This window comes from Sebastes fasciatus, chromosome 8 (assembly GCF_043250625.1).
Source record: "Sebastes fasciatus isolate fSebFas1 chromosome 8, fSebFas1.pri, whole genome shotgun sequence".
NCBI classification, from domain to species: Eukaryota; Metazoa; Chordata; class Actinopteri; order Perciformes; family Sebastidae; genus Sebastes; species Sebastes fasciatus.
In genome coordinates this window covers 34201485-34220968 of record NC_133802.1, presented here as the reverse complement: position 1 = coordinate 34220968, position 19484 = coordinate 34201485, and the positions used below count along the sequence as shown (strand labels likewise).

At 40.0% G+C, this 19484-nt stretch overlaps 2 protein-coding genes across 2 annotated transcripts; both read left to right on the top strand.

The window, feature by feature from the left end:
* The first annotated feature begins 9661 nt into the window (after nt 1-9661).
* On the top strand, nt 9662-11042 carry hes2.1 (hes family bHLH transcription factor 2, tandem duplicate 1). Its single transcript, XM_074642760.1, has 3 exons — nt 9662-9863; nt 9970-10153; nt 10269-11042. Exons 1-3 carry the CDS (start codon nt 9768-9770, stop codon nt 10637-10639), a joined length of 651 nt encoding a protein of 216 aa, XP_074498861.1. The 5' UTR covers nt 9662-9767; the 3' UTR covers nt 10640-11042.
* A 6043-nt stretch (nt 11043-17085) lies between these two features.
* On the top strand, nt 17086-18749 carry LOC141772017 (transcription factor HES-2-like). Its single transcript, XM_074642644.1, has 4 exons — nt 17086-17562; nt 17663-17758; nt 17873-17960; nt 18078-18749. The coding sequence occupies exons 1-4, from the start codon at nt 17473-17475 to the stop codon at nt 18389-18391; spliced, it is 588 nt and encodes a 195-aa protein (XP_074498745.1). The 5' UTR covers nt 17086-17472; the 3' UTR covers nt 18392-18749.
* Nucleotides 18750-19484: the final 735 nt, after the last annotated feature.

The window sequence follows — 19484 nt, the reverse complement described above, 5'->3', positions numbered from 1 at the left end:
CTAAATACAATTAAAGGCACTTGTTAGGAAAAAGGCTTGTTGACACTTCCCAAAAATGTGTGTCTCTAGCTGGCTACAAGCACAGAATGAAACCAAAACAACATGTGAGTGAAGAACAATAAAGCTAATTCACTGATTTTACAATCATGTACAATGTACAAGCCTCACATGAGCAGATCAGGTCCCAGAATTAAAAAAATACTGCATGAAACTGTTACTGATGATCCTTTAGACAGTTGATCAGCAGTAAATAACTGTTTTTTAAGAATGCATTATAGTTCAGTTAAATTTAATTTAACAGGTTTTCTTTTGTATTAACAGTAAAGCACTGTTTTAGCAATAACAGGTTAATACTGTTGAAATCCTGCTGTCAATTAACAGCAGTTGTTTACAGAGCAGCTATGACTTTAGTCCAGTTTTAGGTATAGCGTCTATGTAATATCAGTCATCAGTCGGTTCCCTATAAACATGAACAGTGTTAGACTGCTGGCTTCCTCTGGAGCACATTGAGGTGGATGACAGATGACAGTGGATGTCTGTCAGAGCTGGAAACAGAGCTGCTGCTATTGGTGGAGACGCCTCCTGAATGCGACGCTATAACTTTACCTTTGTCAACTTTGAAGAGCAAAACAAAATGTGCGCCACCAGATGTGCGCTGTGCCTCCTTACAGCTTGGCTACTGGCTTGGTTAGATATTCAAATCCTGTCTGAGCCATGCATCCCTCTCATTTATACAATTACGCACAACAAAAAAGAAAAAGCTTCTCTGGAGAGGACGCCAGCCTCGATGCTTTACACTGGAATAGACATTTTCAACGCGTTCATTTTCTATTTGTTTATTTGTTTATTTGTTTTGCACAATTTAAGACTATACAACATAACAAAAAAATAAATGAATGATATAAAGTGCAGGAAGAGGCAAAAAACCCTCTGGGCTGATCTGAAGCCTTCACCAAGAGACAAGATTAATATAAAGAAATAATATGACTACATAATAGTGATAACAAAACAATTAGGATAAAGATATATATAATAACAATACAAAAGGTTGAAGAGTGTGTGTGTGTGTGTGTGTGTGTGTGTTGCATGGAAGTGTATGGTTAGTGTTTGTGAGGAGGAAATTGATTTAAATATCTATAATAAATGACAATGGACATAAAGCGTCTGTGTGAAGTAATAAAAGCATAATTAGTGTTTGCAGGACATCTCCAAAACCTCTCCAGTCTTTGTCTTTCATACAGTATTTTTTAAAGAACCACAATTCAACCATAATCTGTGATCTTACATTCAAAATGTATATTTTTGTCCACGTCTGTGTTTTATGGGGTATATATATTTTGTTTTTATTTTTATTTTTATTTTTTTATTTTTTATTTTTAAAATGTATTTATTTACTTATTTACTTATTTATTAATTCATTAATTGATTTACTTATTTACTTATTTTCTGTTTTAAGTAGATTTCTACCAGCGCACAGATTCAGCTCTGTTTTAATGGTGTTTTTTATGTTCAATAGTAACCAGACTCTGCTCTTATATCCTTCCAAAACAAATAACCCGCATTGTTAAGACAATATAATATAATTACAACATCAGTAGGCCTATGAGATCTCTTTAAACTCTTGTATTTATAAGATTTTAAATAACTTAAGTCAAAGGCCTGTATACTAAAGGAGGTCCACTTTTCTGCGTACATGTTTTGCTCCTTAATTCCTGGTGTATTTATTTAGAGAACACTATAATTATAATTTATCAGCATCTTTTGTTAGCGTCTCGTTGAGCACGTGACCTGTCGGGATGCTGACAGACCTTGGGACAGAATCAGTGACGTCAGATGCACCTCGTGCAGGAGAAAACAAGTTTGGGTTTTTTTGGTCGCTGCTGCAGCAACAGATGCTTTACATGAAACCAGCGTTGGTTTAGGCGTCTGAAGCTTTCTGGCAAATGTTGATGGGTCTGAAGTTCATTTTGCATCCCCAGAGGGAGAAGTGACTGCATCTCATCACTGTGTTGACTAAACCAACAAACAGGACACAAAACATTTGCAATATTTGACTTCTATTTGAATTCTTCTTTTTAATTTATGAGGAAAAATATACATTTTTATAGCTAGCTATATATTTAGATACCCCTCTTTACTTCCTTCATGCACCAGTGTTTGTTGTTTTTTTTATTCTTATTGTGTTTGTGAAAATAAGAAAACCCAATAAACATATTATAAAAAAAGAAAAGGAAAGATATTTAAACATAGCCGACCTATCATAAAAGCAGTGGACTAAAGAGCAGCTTTGTTAGGTACACCTGCACAATCCAATTCTATCCAATACAACAGCCCTGCCATGCATTCTACTTTTACAAAGCTCCACAATACTTTAGGGAGGCAAAATATTAGAAACACCTTTCAATCTAATGCATATAAACAGTGGTGTAGTGGTCATTAATGAGGTGAGTGTAATACTAGGTAGATGGGTAGTAGATTACCGAGGAGGAAGTGGGTGTATACTCTCCTATATACTCCTATATACATTATGTCCATCTGCCTAATATTCAGTAGGTCCCCCTTTTGCCGCCAAAACAGCCCTGACCCGTCGAGGCCTGGACTCCACTAGACCTCTGAAGGTCTGCTGTGGTATCTGGCACCAAGCCGTCAGTAGCAGATCCTTTAAGTCCTGTATAAGTTGCGAGGTGGGGCCTCCGTGGATCGGACTTGTTTGTCCAGCACATCCTACAGATGCTCCATCGGATTGAGATCTGGAGAATTTGGATGCCGAGTCAACACCTCCAACTCGTTGCCATCCACATGATGTAAAGGATGATTCATCAGACCGGGCCACCTTCTTCCATTGCTCCGTGGTCCAGTTCTGATGCCCATTGTAGGCGCTTTTGGCGGTGGACACGGGTCAGCACGGGCAACCTGACCGGTCTGCGGCTACGCAGCCCCATAAGCAACAAACTGCTCCTCACTGTGTGTTCTGACTCCTTTCTATCAGAACCAGCATTAACTGTTTCATCAGTTTGAGCTCCAGTAGCTCTTCTATTGGATCAGACAACACGGGCCAGCCTTCACTCCCCACGTGCATCAATGAGCCTCGGGTCTGACCCTGTCGCCGGTTCACCGGTTGTCCTTCCTTGGACCACTTTTGGTAGGTCCTGACCTCTGCAGACCGGGAACATCCCACAAGAGCTGCAGTTCTGGAGATGCTCTGACCCGGTCGTCCAGCCAGCACTATCTGGCCCTTGTTGTCAAAGTCCCTCACATCCGACCAAAGTAAGACTTTATGCAGATGGATCTTTTTATTTAATTGTTTCCTATTGAAACCCATCATGACCGATGTCCCTCTCCATAATATAGACTGATAATAGAGCTGATGTGTTGGTGTTGGAGGGTTCTATCATTCTAGCAGGGTGTTAGTTAGGTAGTTCCTCTCAGGATTAAGTCCAAACATAGCAATCCCTCCTCTTTTGCATTAACACACAGCTCATGCAGATTTTCATGTAAGTAAGACGTCATTTTGGGCATCTAAACAGAAGAAAAGATAGAAGAGTATTTGTTATCAAGACCTTCTTTCAGTATAGAGAACAATAACTACATGAGGACCAACCAACATGACGTACTGACAGGTCTGAATGGGTGACTTGAGACTTCAGAGCCAGGATTCAGCCCCACAAACGGCTTTCACCTGTCAAAACAGCCTCTTCAGCACCACGGACAGAGGTCACGTCGTAAAGCACCACCATAGAGCACAAGGGTCGACCAGTCACCCACACCTGACTGCTCTCGATCAGAGACGCAAAGCCACAGAAGAAGACGCCAGAGAAAGACGTGTTTGTCCTTACAATATCTTGAGGATCCCTTAAATCACACCCCCTTTTTAAACCATGACCTTGATATGCAACCCTGTTGTGTTAATGGAGGAGAGGAAAGAAGCTGTTCATGAAGTTGTCTTTGTTCATGGGAAGCCTTTTCAGTTTTGGGACTCATGTTCCACTTACCAGCCTTTTCTTTTTTTAGCTTTCATCTCTTGAGATGCAGCTCAGCTTTGTGTGTCAAATTGTTCTACGTGTTGTCATGAATCAGAAATAAACATGAATGAATTCATTAACTGAAATAAATAGTGAAAGTGTATAAAGGCTTAGAGCATGATGACAGAAGTACATGATGGTCATCCTCATGCTCTATTATGTCTCAGAAGTTGTTGCAGCAATTTTTGGGTTGATACCATTTATTACACAGATTTGGTGCTAAATTTAACCATTTTTTACCACTTGAGAATTGATAAAATGATCAATAATCCCTCCAAAATACCACATTAAGACACCAAGACCTTGAGGAACACCAGAGAAAAAGACATGCTGTGATTTGGTATCAAAAACTTTTGACATTTGGAGATTTCTGCAAGAATTGCATTTTTCAACGATTGGATGGCGAGCACTTGTGTTGTGTAAACTATCAGAAACCCCCTTATTGTCAATCTAGCTAGGAAAGCCATCCATCCTTTGAATGCTCTAGGTCTCTAGTCTGATCCATCCATCCTCTGAATGCTCTAGATCTCTTGTTTGATCCATCCATCCTCTGAATGCTCTAGATCTCTTGTTTGATCCATCCATCCTCTGAATGCTCTAGGTCTCTTGTTTGATCCATCCATCCTCTGAATGCTCTAGGTCTCTAGTTTGATCCATCCATCCTCTGAATGCTCTAGATCTCTAGTTTGATCCATCCATCCTCCGAATGCTCTAGGTCTCTTGTTTGATCCATCCATCCTCTGAGTGCTCTAGGTCTCTAGTCTGATCCATCCATCCTCCGAATGCTCTAGGTCTCTTGTTTGATCCATCCATCCTCTGAATGCTCTAGGTCTCTAGTCTGATCCATCCATCCTCCGAATGCTCTAGGTCTCTAGTTTGATCCATCCATCCTCTGAATGCTCTAGGTCTCTAGTTTGATCCATCCATCCTCTGAATGCTCTAGGTCTCTAGTCTGATCCCTCCATCCTCTGAATGCTCTAGGTCTCTAGTCTGATCCATCCATCCTCTGAATGCTCTAGATCTCTTGTTTGATCCATCCATCCTCTGAATGCTCTAGGTCTCTTGTTTGATCCATCCATCCTCTGAATGCTCTAGGTCTCTTGTTTGATCCATCCATCCTCTGAATGCTCTAGATCTCTTGTTTGATCCATCCATCCTCTGAATGCTCTAGGTCTCTTGTTTGATCCATCCATCCTCCGAATGCTCTAGGTCTCTTGTTTGATCCATCCATCCTCTGAGTGCTCTAGGTCTCTAGTCTGATCCATCCATCCTCCGAATGCTCTAGGTCTCTTGTTTGATCCATCCATCCTCTGAATGCTCTAGGTCTCTAGTCTGATCCATCCATCCTCCGAATGCTCTAGGTCTCTAGTTTGATCCATCCATCCTCTGAATGCTCTAGGTCTCTAGTTTGATCCATCCATCCTCTGAATGCTCTAGGTCTCTAGTCTGATCCCTCCATCCTCTGAATGCTCTAGGTCTCTAGTTTGATCCATCCATCCTCTGAATGCTCTAGGTCTCTAGTTTTTTTCTCTTACTGCTTGGTCTACTCATCACTCTGCTGCATGTCTGGGGCATAAGACGCAGTAAACTGATTACTGTACGTTTCTTTTCATGTGTGCGTCCATGGAAAATATGAGTTAGTGTTTTGTTTAAATGGTTAATGTTACACTGGCATTAATAATTGGTAGCTCTGTATTCAAGTGAATATTGTAGGATGTTTTATGGTAACAAAAAAGGAACATTTTCAATTAAGGCTGCAACTAATGATTATTTTCATTGTTGATTAATCTGTAGATTATTTTCTCAATTAGTTGTTTGGTCTATAAAATGTTAGAAAACAGTAAATAATATCAATCAGTGTTTCCTAAAGTCCAAGATGACGTCCTCAGATGTCTTGTTTTGTCCACAACTCAAAGATATTCAGTTTACTGTCATAGAGGAGGAAAGAAACCAGAAAATATTCACATTTAAGAAGCTGCAATCAGAGATTTTAGACCTTATTTTAACTCAAACCGATTAATCGATTATCAAAGTTGGTGGTTAATTTAATAATTGACAACTAATCGATTAATCGTTGCAGTTTTATTTTCAATCTGATTTATTTTATCACAAACTTAGAACAACAATCACTGATCTCAATGCTGAACTCAGACAGCAGCCAGCAGCCTCCAGATGCTTCAGTATGATGCTGTGATGATGATAATAATAATAATGTTTGGCTTGGGATGCCAGACATCCTTTCAGCTATACGGTCACGATGTGAAGGCTGGAAAAGTCTGGAAGTCTGGAAGCTTCCATGTAGCCGTGATGAGTCGATCACCTTCAGCCAGCAGAGAGTCCAGTCGACGCTTCAGTTCACACATCAGTAAACAGGCTCCATCTGTCTGCTGCTGTGGCTCGTGTCAGTCTCATGCCGATTATACCACCAAATTAACACAAATTTATAATCAAATTCAAAAATTCTCATTTGAGATGTTCTCTGGGAGAAGACATTAAATACATGTTCACCTTTTGCTGCCCAAACTGTTGGTGATGTTGTTCTACTTGTAATAATTCTTAATAAGTATTATAATTAATAATATGTATTCAAACATTTAGCTGTTTTTTCCTTTATTTCACTTAAATCGGACAGTCAGGTATTGGATTCAGTAGCCTGTAGTTTAAGTGGAAGAAAACCAAAAAGCTGATGATATCTGTTTCCCATCCAGTCGCTGTAAAAGTGCACTATTCTGTAGGTGCTTTAACAAAAGGCTCACTGTGCTCTCAGATGGCACAGATGGAGACCCACGCCACTGTAACCAGGACAAAACAGCTCCCATCCCAACCGAAGCTTCTCATCGCACTTTTTTTTTTTTTTTAGTTCTATCTCGAAGGGCCAGTTCCCTGACTGGACTTGATGGCAGTTATTTGGGGCCCCATGGGGGCAGGACGCGTGCACAACCATCTATAGCATCTATAATGCTTGTAAATGAGGGAGGAAACCCTGAAGCTGCAGCAGGACAGCTTGCAACCGGAGAGCAGCTTTATCTTTACCAACATGTTGAGAGCTTGTTGAACTACATATCTGTTTCCAAATGGAAATACATCAACTGACATTTAACACTTTCAGTGTTGAGCATGTTCCATCTCTTTAGTCGTTCCTTTAAGCCTTGAAGAGCTTCAGTAAACAGCTCCGTGCGTAAAAGTTGTGCGTAAAGCTGCTATTTGCCATATTTATCAGATTTAGTTCTCCTTCCACATTTTCAACATAGAAACTCCATTCAAACATCAAAACGTGCAGCTCAATTAGGAATCGATGGCTCTTACTTTTCTCATTCATAACTTTCATATTTTCAGAATTATTAATCATAATTCATCACAAATTCTCCATTGAAATGAATGGAAGAAATGTTCAGAGTTTAAACATTTTCAAGCATTTTCAACTCTTCACTGCTCATTCATACTTTCACCTAGAAACTCCATTCAAACTGTAAAATGTTCCACAACTTTTCAATGAAATTCATACAAATTAAAACCCATTAGCACTTTTGCAACTCTTCCTACTTCTTCACCTTCTTCTCACAACATTTAAATCATCATTACAGCGTAGCGTCAGCTCTTCAGCATCCAGCATTCACACCGCAATGTCTTCAGAAACTGCTTTTCTAGTTTTATTTGGTGTCTTTCATGTGAACTTTGTCGTATCAGGACGTCTTTTTAGCATCTTGCTGTTTATGCTTGGTTTGCTTTGTATGAACGTATATTGCTATATAACTATACTCCATTGTGTCCAAACCTCCCCCCTCCCCCCTCCAACAAAGACAAAAAACCTAGTTGAAGCACATTGATGATGATGATGATGATGATGATGATGATGAGGGTGCACAAGAAGAGGAGCTGGTCCGGGATGCTGATGGGAGCAGCAGTGGGAGACAGAGGAGTGTGTGTGTGTGTGTGTGTGTGTGTGGTGGGGGTATCCCATCTGTTGCGTGGTTGTGGCGCGTGCCGAGCGCGTGAATCCTCCTGCAGCTCGCTGCTCTGTGTCTGGTCTGATGGTCTGATGGTCATCAGCAGAGATGACCTGAAAGTCTTCATAAAGATGTTGAAATAAAACAGTTTGAAATATCTTTAATGTTTTATAGTTAATATTGTGTTTGTTTAGTTTTTAAGAGATTTTTAATCACTTTAAAAGAGGTCCAGTTTTGTCCTGAATCCTGTTCCTCATCGTGTCATCCAGACAGTGTCAGAGCAGACTCTACTGAATGACTCCTTTGTGTTCATGTATTCAGATGCACGCACCTCTCTGTGTGTTGCAGGTTGTGACGTCACCCAGTCTGCTCCAGGTAAACACCGTGTTGTTGAGATGTGAAACAAGCTGCCGAGGCTCCATAAGCAGATGTTAATCCATACATAGCGTGGCTTGGGTATCTGCTTTATTAATGTAGGAATAGATTAGTCCTGTCAGCCCAGAATCACTCATCTGGTTCTGGCTTTCTCTCTTTGTGGCAAATCGAGTCCATAAGCATTTATATATATATATATACATATAATCTATGTTATTTTCATTATTTTTATCTAACTTTTTATTGTTCATTTATAGCAGTGCAGCTTTCAGGTATCTCATTAAACTAAATTTATCTTCTACCGAGTTAGTAGCTCATTTGTGGGGATTTTCGGATGTAAAAATGAACACTATAATAAACAGAAATATTGTCAAATTAATAACAAAGCCAAGCGAATAAAGAAACAATCCTTACTGTACACTGTAAAAAAAGTGTAAAAGTGTAAAATAGCGGAAATTTACCGCCAGAAAATGAAGTTAAAAAACGGAAAAATACCGTTAATTAACATAAATAAACTGTAAAAAAACAAACAGTAATTATCTTTATATATTTAGCCTTTATTACTGTAATATCAGAAGAAATATTTTACTTTTAACATATATTTATTGTTAGAATAGTCATACACCGTAAATATAAGACCATTTACATATAAATCACAAATGAAACATGTAATTTTACGTTGCAAAAGACCAAATTTACATTAACTCTCAGAAGTTTTGCAAAAGAATCTGTATTTTTACAAGAAATATTTTTACAATTCCATGAAATCCTTTTCTTCTAACATAAATTAATTGTTAAAATAGAGTCATAGACATCTAAAAAACAGAATAATGATCTTTAAAAATGATCAAGAAAAGCTTGAATATAGATAATTAATTGTGATTATCAAAAATACTGTAAATCTAAGACCATTTACATATAAATCACAAATGAAACATTTAATTTTTACATTTTTTTCTGTCATTTTGAAATACAGACAAAAAATGTAAAATTTCTTGAAAAAAACTTTGTTTTTTTACAGTGTAGAAAATAACAAAAGATCAGCTATGTGATAAAACATTCATGTTAGACAAACAGCATCGTTATATTATATGGCGTCTGTGCGTAATTGGATCTTCGATGAACGTTAAAGCTTTACATTTTAAACGCAATAAAGCGCAACATCGTCACGAAACTCCGCATACCAGCGGTAGAGACGCAGATGGTCCAGACAGGATCTCCTCTCCTCTCCTCTCATCTCCCAGAGGCATCACCCCCCCCTCCTCTGTGCCAAACCCCCCCAGACACCATGGCTTGTGTTCCTCCCCTCTGACGCGCTGGACCCTCATAAATAGGAGGCTGTCCAGCTCTTTGGCACACTTCAGCTCAGCCTCTCCAAGAGCAAACATCTCCCCTCAAAAAGCAACAAGCAGCAAACTGAAAAATGAGTCCCAGCATCACAGCTGAGGCCAGCCAGCCTCCTCCTGCAGCAGCCAGGTCCACCGTGGCCCAGAGAAAACAAGCCAACGAACTGAGAAAGGTAAGAGAAAGAGAGAGACGCTGTGGAGCTCTTAATGTGAATGATTTCATATTCCACTCTTTTAAAAAGTGCAGCTGAATAACCATTTTCTCTTGATTCCTTCTAGACTCTGAAACCCTTGCTGGAGAAGAAAAGACGTGCTCGTATCAACGACAGTCTCAGTCATCTGAAAAGCCTGATTCTTCCTCTGGTTGGCAAAGACAACGCGCGCTACTCCAAGCTGGAGAAAGCTGATATTCTGGAGATGACCGTCCGTTTCCTCAGAGACCTTCCTTCCACTCCACTCAAAGGTATGCACCATCCTCCATCTCATGAAATATACCATATGCATTGCAAAAAACTATCTTTAATCTGAGATCTGCACATGGAATTCAAGTCACTGATCAAATGTCTTCATCCCTCCAGACTCTACAGACAGTTACAGAGAAGGCTACAGAGCCTGCCTGCAGCGCGTCTCCACTCTGCTCCCCAAAACCAGCCTGGATCAGGACGCGTGTCAGCGGGTCAACGACTTCGTGCAGCAGTCCACGTCCTCTACAGTCACCAAGACCTGCATGAACTGCTGTGCTCAGAGCTCCAGGACTTTCCCTCAGATGCAGCAGAGACTCCTGAGCCTCAAATCCAGCTTCAGCTCCAGACTGGAGAGCCAGTCCTGCAGCAGCAGCAGCAGCAGCAGTAGTAGTAGTAGTAGTGGAGGTGATGGAGGCGCACTGGCTCCCAGCAGAGCGCAGTCTGGTCTGCAGCCTGTCAGCGCTGCCATGTGGAGACCTTGGTAGACTACATGGACATTTATCCTCATGCATGTTATTTATTTTGTGATGTTATTTATACTACTTGTATTAGTCTTAGCGATGAAGAATTGTTGGAGTTTGCTGTACAATGATTTAATTCAGCATTTGGCTGCTCATGTTGCGTTCAATGCCATGAGAGCACAGATCTTAAAGAAGTCTTATGAGCTTTTTAAATCGCAATCCTCTTTGGGGTTTCAAAGATCCGGGTTGTAGACAACACTTTTGTAAAACCCCAAGGGTTATTTTGTTTGAGGTTTGCACGATGGACTTAAAAGTATTTTGGTCTGTGCAAAAGAATAGTCTGTAAAACACTGTGTGTTAAATAGGATGATGTATTATTCACTGATGTAATGTATGAAGAAAAAAAAAACATGTTTTGTGACACAAGTTTTTCAATAAATGTACATTTCTGGAATATTGTTGTGCTGTTTGATCTTTGATTTTATGGTATTAAAGATCTCAAATGTATCATCAGAGGAATCTCAGTTATATGAATGGAAGGGAAAAGGCGCGCAAACGAATAAAGCCACACGCACGCAGGTCAGCCTGAGCCCATTGATGCTGATGAGCAGCTGCTCTATTGTTCCAGATGTGAGAGAGGCGCCTCTCTGGTTGCCGCCAAACTGGTGGGAAGAAAGTTGTGTGATGGGAAACACACTGAGATGACTGCAGTTGTGAATTAATGACACACATACTTGTTTCTCAGTAATTTTACAATATGTAACCTAACATATCAGTGATTGTCAATAGCAGGTTTTTTTTTCTCAATGTTTTCATATATGCAATCCACTGTTTGTAATTACAACAGTCTATAAACCAACTTTTAAGTAGATGAGCTTTACAGACAAACCCATCAAGTACACTATAGAGAAAACAACCTCAACATTCAAAACCAAAACTAAACCAAGAAAAGAAATAACAATATTAATAATGACAAAAAGAAAGAGTAGAGTTAAAAAAACAAAAAAAAAACAATAATAGTACAACAATACGAGAGTAATAATAAATGAAATCAACAAATACGGTAAGTTGATAAGTTTAAAGGTAAACTTGTGGTCAGACTATTTTACATCTCACTACTATAAGGTTGTTTTTCTGATATCTGTAGGCCTGTCCTGAATTTACCACTTTTACTACATGATGTTGTAAATGAATCCTTCTGTTTGTGTTTCTAATACGAGCATATAGGGAAGAGCAGGGTCGCTTATCACACAAAATAATCTTCTATCACTCACAGACTACTTGAACAGTAATGAATATAATTTTATCCCTAACAGGTGTCTGCTAACAATTTACCAAGTTTTTTTTTAATAATAATCTTTATTTGCACCTTTCAGTTACAAAGTGTTTGCACAGAGACAATGAAATACAGACAAAATGAAAACAACAATAAAAGAACCAAACATAAAGACCAAATAATGAGAAAACTAAAACCTGTAACCAGCAGTATCAAAACAACAAGTTACAACACGTATGCCAAAAGAGGACAATATAAAAGGTGTGGAAAAGGTGCACCAAGCTGTTGCCTTATGGAGTTAAAAGGCGATGTAGTGAGTTTTGGCTGAGACCGGAGTAGAGGGCGTTGCAGTAATCTAAACGGGAGCAGATGAGAGCGTTGACTACTCTATTGAGGTCATGAGTTGATAAAAATGATTTTATTTTAGAAATATTTCTGAGGTGAAGGAAGCAGGATTGCACCACCCGTTTTATTTGCACCTCAAAACAAAGCCTTGTGTCAAATAAAACACCCAAGTTTCTTGCAACTGGTTTAATGTTGACTGAGAGGGAATCGAGACTATCTTCTAATTTGGCGTTGTGACTGAGGGGTTCAAATAGGAGAACCTCAGATTTGTCAGAGTTCAACTGAAGGAAGTTCTGGGACATCCAACAGTGTATATCGGCCAGGAAGGCCTTGATGGATGTTAAACAGCTGGAATCTGAGATTTGAAGTGGGAGATTTTTAAGTTGAATTGGATATTTTGCTTATGGATGACATGACCTATAGGGGGAGCATATACTGTATATATATATATATAGAAAATAATAATGGGCCAAGAATTGACCCTTGCGGGACACCACAGGAGAGATGGGCAGAGATGAGATCAACCCAAATGTGAAAAGTACAATTTGGTTAAATGTACAAAGAGTGCATTTCCCCCAAATTCTGCCTCCTCGTGACGGTTGGGACGCCTCGTTCTGGGCTAAAAAAATAATATGGTTTAAATTGAAAAAATTGCAGTCTAAATTTGAACATCTTACATTTACAATGGCACTTGTTCACATGTTTCTTTGAGAAAAGAAAACATTTGTAAAATTATTATATTTTCATAAATAACTGAGATATAGAATTTGGCGAAAAGTGTTTCTGACTGGCTTCAGTAGATCTCAATCAATTAGGAAAAGCCTTTGTCTTGTTTTTGTCTGAGTTTTTGTTGATTTTCAACAAAGTAGGAACTATAAAGAATACTGTTCAGAAAACATTGCCATAATGCACTACTCATTAATATAACCTACACCGATCAGCCATAACATTCAGACCACTGACTGGTGAAGTGAATAACATTGACTATCTCGTTACAATGGCACCTGGCAGTGGGGGGGAATGTATTAGACAGCAAGTGAACATTTTGAGCTTTGAGCTTTGTGTTGGAAGCAGAAAAATGGGCCAGCGTGAGGATGTGAGTGACTTTGACAACAAGGGCCAAACAGTGCTGGCTAGACGACCGGGTCAGAGCATCTCCAGAACTGCAGCTCTTGTTCCCGGTCTGCAGTGGTCAGAACCTACCAAAAGTGGTTCAGGAAGGAAAACCGGTGAACCTGTGACAGGGTCAGACCCGAGGCTCATTGATGCACGTGGGGAGTGAAGGCTGGCCCGTGTTGTCCGATCCAATAGAAGAGCTACTGGAGCTCAAACTGCTGAAAAACGTAATGCTGGTTCTGATAGAAAGGAGTCAGAACACACAGTGAGGAGCAGTTTGTTGCGTACGGGGCTGTGAAGACGGCAGCCCGGTCAGGTTGCCCGTGCTGACCTAATGTTATGGCTGATCGGTGTATATTATTATAGAACTAATAGAAAATGTGTTACAAGGTCTAACTATTAACTATGAAAGACATTTTGTCTAAAAAGTGGAGGAAAGAGAACTAAAGCGGTCCTCTAATATGGTGACCTCTAAAAGCTGAGATCGACAGTGTTCAGTTGTTCTTGTCCACACTGTGGTCACAGTGGGGGTTGGGGGTGCCAGAGACAGATCTGCTATTACTACGCAGTCTCTCTCCACCCTTAACCAGGCTGGAGTTACCATACACAGATATCGTAAAGAGAAAATGTTGGCACTGATAATAAAACTTTAATTAAATATGGGATTTTGCAGGAATTGTCAGGTGATGGGGTTGATTAACTATTCGATGGTTCTGTGGCTCAGTAGGGAGCTTTCCAAATTTTGAAAAATTATCTTTGCTTGGGTCCTTAATAGAAATCCTGTGTTACAAACTGGAGATATGGGGTTTAAAAGAAGCAGGCATTTAAGAGGCATACAGGCTCTAATGAAAGCTGCTGTTGAGTTGCATTATTAACTTTATTGCAGTTGGATCAGTATTTGCATGTTGGCTTCACATTACATCGTTTGATTCTGATCATCAGGTTTCAGGTGGGATAATCCAGCTGGTAGCAAAGAGCAAATTAAGTTACAGCATTCTAGAGAAAATGAGTTCTCATTTGAATAAATAAAAAGTCCATGTTGCTCTGTTGATCAAGTAAAAAAACAAAACTGGAGATATCCTGTGTATCTATTTGCTGACATATAGTATGTTCTTTACTCCATTTAAAACCTTATTTGTTGAAGGAGCAGATGAGTGATGCCCAGTTTGATGCTCTGCTCACACAGACAGACATGTGGAAGCAAAAAGCTCAGTCTGCTGTTAACAAGACTGACTCAGGAAAGGACTGGAGGCTTTGTTCAATGGGTCTTATTGTTTACTGTTGCAAACTCATTTATTTCTATATATAAATATAACATAAAATATATAATATATATACTGTATATGTATATATATATATATATATACAGTATATATACATATATATATACTGTATATATATACATATATAATATCTGGAAGGCACAAAAACTTCCTCATACAATCAAGATGGTGCACAGAGATAAAATCCAAGTATCCATCCATCCCTCCATCCCTCCCTCCACAGCCCTCATGATGTGACTCTTAATTCCCATGAAGTGTCGGAACATTTCCAAACAAAGGCTCCCTGTTATCCGGCTGCACAGATGGGTTACCGACGCCCTAACTGCTTGAAAAGACAAAAGAGGACTCTAACCGTAAGAGGAAAACGGAGAAGTGTACCTCCTACCCAACCCCATCACCATCCCCCATCATCCCTCCATCATCCCTCCATCCCAGCGGGGGGTGAGGGGCGCGTGCAGAGAGTGTGCCTCTCAGGTTCAGCTCAGCGCAACAAGATCATGTCTACATGATGCTATAACCTTCACATTTAGACTCTGTAGACTTCATTTAATTTAATTTCAACTTGTAGAAATACTCCGAAAATACGCACAACTGAACCGCCCTCGAACTCCATAGAAACATTCATATCCTATTGCGCATTAAAAAGGGACAAATCAAACTGCATGAGTAGTGCAGGGTGGAAAACAATGTAAGGGTTGATATATATATATATATAAAAAATAAGTATTTATTTATATATTACAAATTCTGTAATTCAGCTTCTGTTTGGGAAGTTAGAATAAAAGCTCCATGCTGTTTAAGACTCTCAATGTGCTTTTCTAGTGTGAACTAAAGAACCTGGAGTCATTCAGTCTGCTCTCCCAGACCAGCATCTCTATCTCCACCAACAGATTGAGCTTTGTGTGTCGTCATCACCATATAATATTGATAAACAAGCATTTCATGAAAGCTTGGACGCTGAAACATCCAGGAGTCAAGCTTAAGGAGACAACAGAGTTTCAAACAGGAGGGGGTTGGTTGGTTGGTTGGATGGTTTCGGTTGGACAACAACGTGGACCCAGAAGACGCCTGCAGATTGCAGATGGGGCACCCACGCCAAAACTGCGTGGAGATCATGTGTCGTGCGCGTAAAGTTCATAGAAAAGGAGCTTGAGTGTATGCATTGCCGTCTGTGTGTGTGTGTGTGTGTGTGTGTGTGTGTGTATGTGTGTGCGTGCGTGTGTGTGTGTGCATGGATGAGATATGGATAGATCCATGGTGGGACTCAGGATGCTGGTGTGGTGCAGGAGGAGTGTATTGAGGGGGGGGGGTTGAAGCCATCTGGTCACCATGGCGCGTGCTGTGCGCGTGGTTCCCCTGAGTGCAGTGGTATTTGATGGGTTGTCATGTCTCTACAGTTTTATTCAAAATCTGGAAATCTCAAAGCTGTAATTCAAAGTTTGATTCATACCTGATATGGTTGGTTATTAAATACAGAAAATCCACAAGAAATAGTCTAAACATTTATAACACCTAATAAGTTAAACCCCATGGCATCATGTTGTATATGGAGGAGGTTATTGTGATTGAAGCTGGCTGCCCATCCTCTGTGTTTCAGCCCCCACCGCCCTGCAGGAGGCGTCGGTAGCAGCAGGATTCACCCTACAGGTAGAGACCGATGCACCCCCCAGGGCAGAAACTGCATACAAACGTCATATGCAAAACTATTGTTGTCAAAATGTAAGAGCAGATGTTATTTGAAAGTAGCGTGGCTTGGGTATGAGATTGGAGTCTGTGGACACTTTTTCATACACGCAAGCCTGACCCCTACAGGGCCAGTAGTGAATGTATTACACCCTGCTGTTCTAAGTGTGTATATTTATATATTTAAAAGGATATGTAATGTAAAAGATATGTAATCAAACTTACACACAATAAAAGACAGTAAAAGAATACTATATAGCCGATATTTGTATTGCTAAAAAGCCTGTATTTGGTTCCCAGCCACTGCGTAATTACGCACCAGTAACTATACATATTTGTGCATTTTACGAACAACCTATTCCATCTACTACATGTGAAATAATGAACTTAATTGTGTGTATATTTATTCTAAAAGGATATGTAATGTAAAAGATATTTAATCAAACGTACACACAATAAAATACAGTAAAACCTCAGCGTGGAGCAGCAACACAAGCAGGCAATCAAATGCTAGTAATGCAAACTATAAAACTTGTTGTTGTGGAGAAAATTTAATTATTTTTAAAGATATGTTTCATTGTTAGATCTCAAAATAAATGAATGTGATATAGCCGATATTTTATTGCTAAAAAGCCTGTATTTGGTTCCCAGCCACTGCGTAATTACGCACCAGTAACTATATGTATTTGTGTATTTTAAGAACAACCTATTCCATCTACTATATGTGAAATAATGAACTTAATTGTGTTCTATTTGATATGATTTAAATTGTTGTTTGTGGAATACATATTTGGCTGAATGAGCATTCGGTGCGTCCAAACTTTACGCGTCTTTACGCGCACATTTATTCAGCTTGCTGACGCAGGTTTAGTTGTATTTGGTCTCTGGATCACAGCGCAGACACGCACTGCAGTTGTCACGCGTGGATTAGAGTAGAAGACAGATGGTTATCTTACTAAATTTGATGGTTTTGTGTTGTTTCCATCGAATACGTGGCCAGACCAAATGGTTTGGTGTTGGCTTGGGGGCGTGCCCGTGACGCACGTGAACCGACGCCACCGAGCTGCATATAAACCTCAGCCTTTGACCGTTAGAGACACATCTTCCTCAGCCTCTGCTCTGGACACTTCTCTGGCACAAAGACGAAGCTGAAAATGTCTCCAAACATGACTTGTGAACCTCTCCAGTCTTTTTCTCCAAGGCTTACTGTGGCCAAAAGAAAAGAGGCTCTTGAGCTCAGAAAGGTAAGAGAAGTCACTGAATTTTGCTTCATTGTCTTAATCTCTGATGATTTTACACTTTAATGTGATGAGTGAATGCTAAATGTGATGTGTTTCTTTTCAGACAATGAAACCTTTGATGGAAAAGAAAAGGCGCGCTCGTATCAACGATAGCCTGAACCTTTTGAAAAACCTCATCCTTCCACTCACAGGCAGAGATGTAAGTTATTATATCCATTTAAATACACACAGAAAAACTCCTTTCAGATACACTAAAGTCAAAGCAGCGCTTTGGCTCAGATGTTTAACATTTGATTTGTATTATTTCCTCCAGAAGACTCGCTACTCCAAGCTGGAGAAAGCAGACATCCTGGAAATGACTGTGAGGTTCCTCGGAGACATCCCACCTGTTAGCACGAAAGGTGAGTTCTGCTTCTGCTTGTTTTGCTGTTTTGTTGATTCATATATATATATATATACACAGTGTGGACTCTTATCGTTTATAAACAACCAAACTAACATGTCATTGTCTTTTCCAGACTCCACAGACAGTTACAGAGAAGGCTATAGAGCCTGCCTGCAGCGCGTCTCCACTCTGATCCCCAAAACCAGCCTGGATCAGGACGCGTGTCAGCGTGTCAACGACTTCGTGCAGCAGTCCAAGTCCAGCACCGTCACCAAGACCTGCATGAACTGCTGCGCTCAGAGCTCCAGGACTTTCCCTCAAATGCAGCAGAGACTCCTGAGCCTCAAATCCAGCTTCAGCTCCAGACTGGAGAGCCAGTCCTGCAGCAGCAGCAGAGCGCAGTCCGGTCTGCAGGCTGTCAACGCCTCCATGTGGAGACCTTGGTGAACCTCATAAAAGGGTCTCCCAAAAGCCTGTAAAGTGTTTCATATGTAGGCAGCATGTTGAGATAGCATCACTTGTAAATATGCACAGTGATTCTTCCGTCGCTCCCGTTGATGAAAAGCCAGAATTCATCGTTAAATCGTATCTGTTGAGTATTATATACTTACGTTTTGCGCACGAGTCTGTTGTCCTGTTTATGTTGACACGTTTAGACAGTCGTATTTCTTTAAATCTGCATGTATGTATACGTTAAATATTTAGTCCTGTTTGTGGACTAAGTGATTAAGGGCCATTGAAACAGCCCTGTAAGACCCAAAGGGTCAGTCTGTATGAATCTGCACCTCAGAGTCCTGAGACTGTGCAGATGAACTCTGTAGACACATCATGTGTCAGTGGAAGTATCTCTGTTGGGATGTGTTCTGTTTTTGCTATTTACAGCAAATGTTGTATATATTTTATATAAATAAAAACTACGATGTAGTGGTAAGATATTGTGTTGTGTTTTGTTTACACTTTGAGGTTATCTGTCAGAATATTAGTCTTTTATTCATGTGCGTAATTACGCATCTTTTACGCACAGCCATACAAGGTGATATTTTAGCCATACTATGGAAAAAGGGAAAAGATTATTTAGTTGGCACACTTCACACACAAGGATAGACCTTGCATTAATTATATGGACAGAAAAAAGCGATGCACATAAAAAGTGTGTGCTAAGAGGAGTTTTATTGAAAGGCAACACAAGCTGCCCCCTTCTAACAATAGGATCATGGAAACTAAAGCGTCTCCAGACTTTGAGCTGCTGCAGCAAACATGATGCATTGTTTCCTTCTATGGAAACTCCTCTCTGTTTAATGAGCAGAAGCCTTGGTGACGCATCTGTCGAGCACATTTTGAACAGAATAAAAACCGTTAGTCAGTGTGACTCCTGGATGGATGTTGTGGTGAAACGCGCCTCCAACAGGCAACATGAAGCACTAAACCAGGGGTCATGGGTCAGCAGCCTGCAGCTATCTAAAGAGACATTTTATGCAATAAAAGAAAAAAGAAATCTGTCTGGAGCCGCAAAACATTCGATCATTGTGATGAAGGTAAC

What these genes read in the sequence shown, in the direction of transcription:
- hes2.1 (XM_074642760.1), top strand. Translation starts at nt 9,768, where the DNA reads ATGAGTCCCAGCATCACAGCTGAGGCCAGCCAGCCTCCTCCTGCAGCA. An exon ending in AAGCCAACGAACTGAGAAAG is followed by an intron (nt 9,864 to 9,969) that starts GTAAGAGAAAGA and finishes GATTCCTTCTAG; the next exon opens with ACTCTGAAACCCTTGCTGGA. An exon ending in TCCTTCCACTCCACTCAAAG is followed by an intron (nt 10,154 to 10,268) that starts GTATGCACCATC and finishes TCATCCCTCCAG; the next exon opens with ACTCTACAGACAGTTACAGA.
- LOC141772017 (XM_074642644.1), top strand. Translation starts at nt 17,473, where the DNA reads ATGTCTCCAAACATGACTTGTGAACCTCTCCAGTCTTTTTCTCCAAGG. An exon ending in TTCCACTCACAGGCAGAGAT is followed by an intron (nt 17,759 to 17,872) that starts GTAAGTTATTAT and finishes TATTTCCTCCAG; the next exon opens with AAGACTCGCTACTCCAAGCT. An exon ending in CCCACCTGTTAGCACGAAAG is followed by an intron (nt 17,961 to 18,077) that starts GTGAGTTCTGCT and finishes TGTCTTTTCCAG; the next exon opens with ACTCCACAGACAGTTACAGA.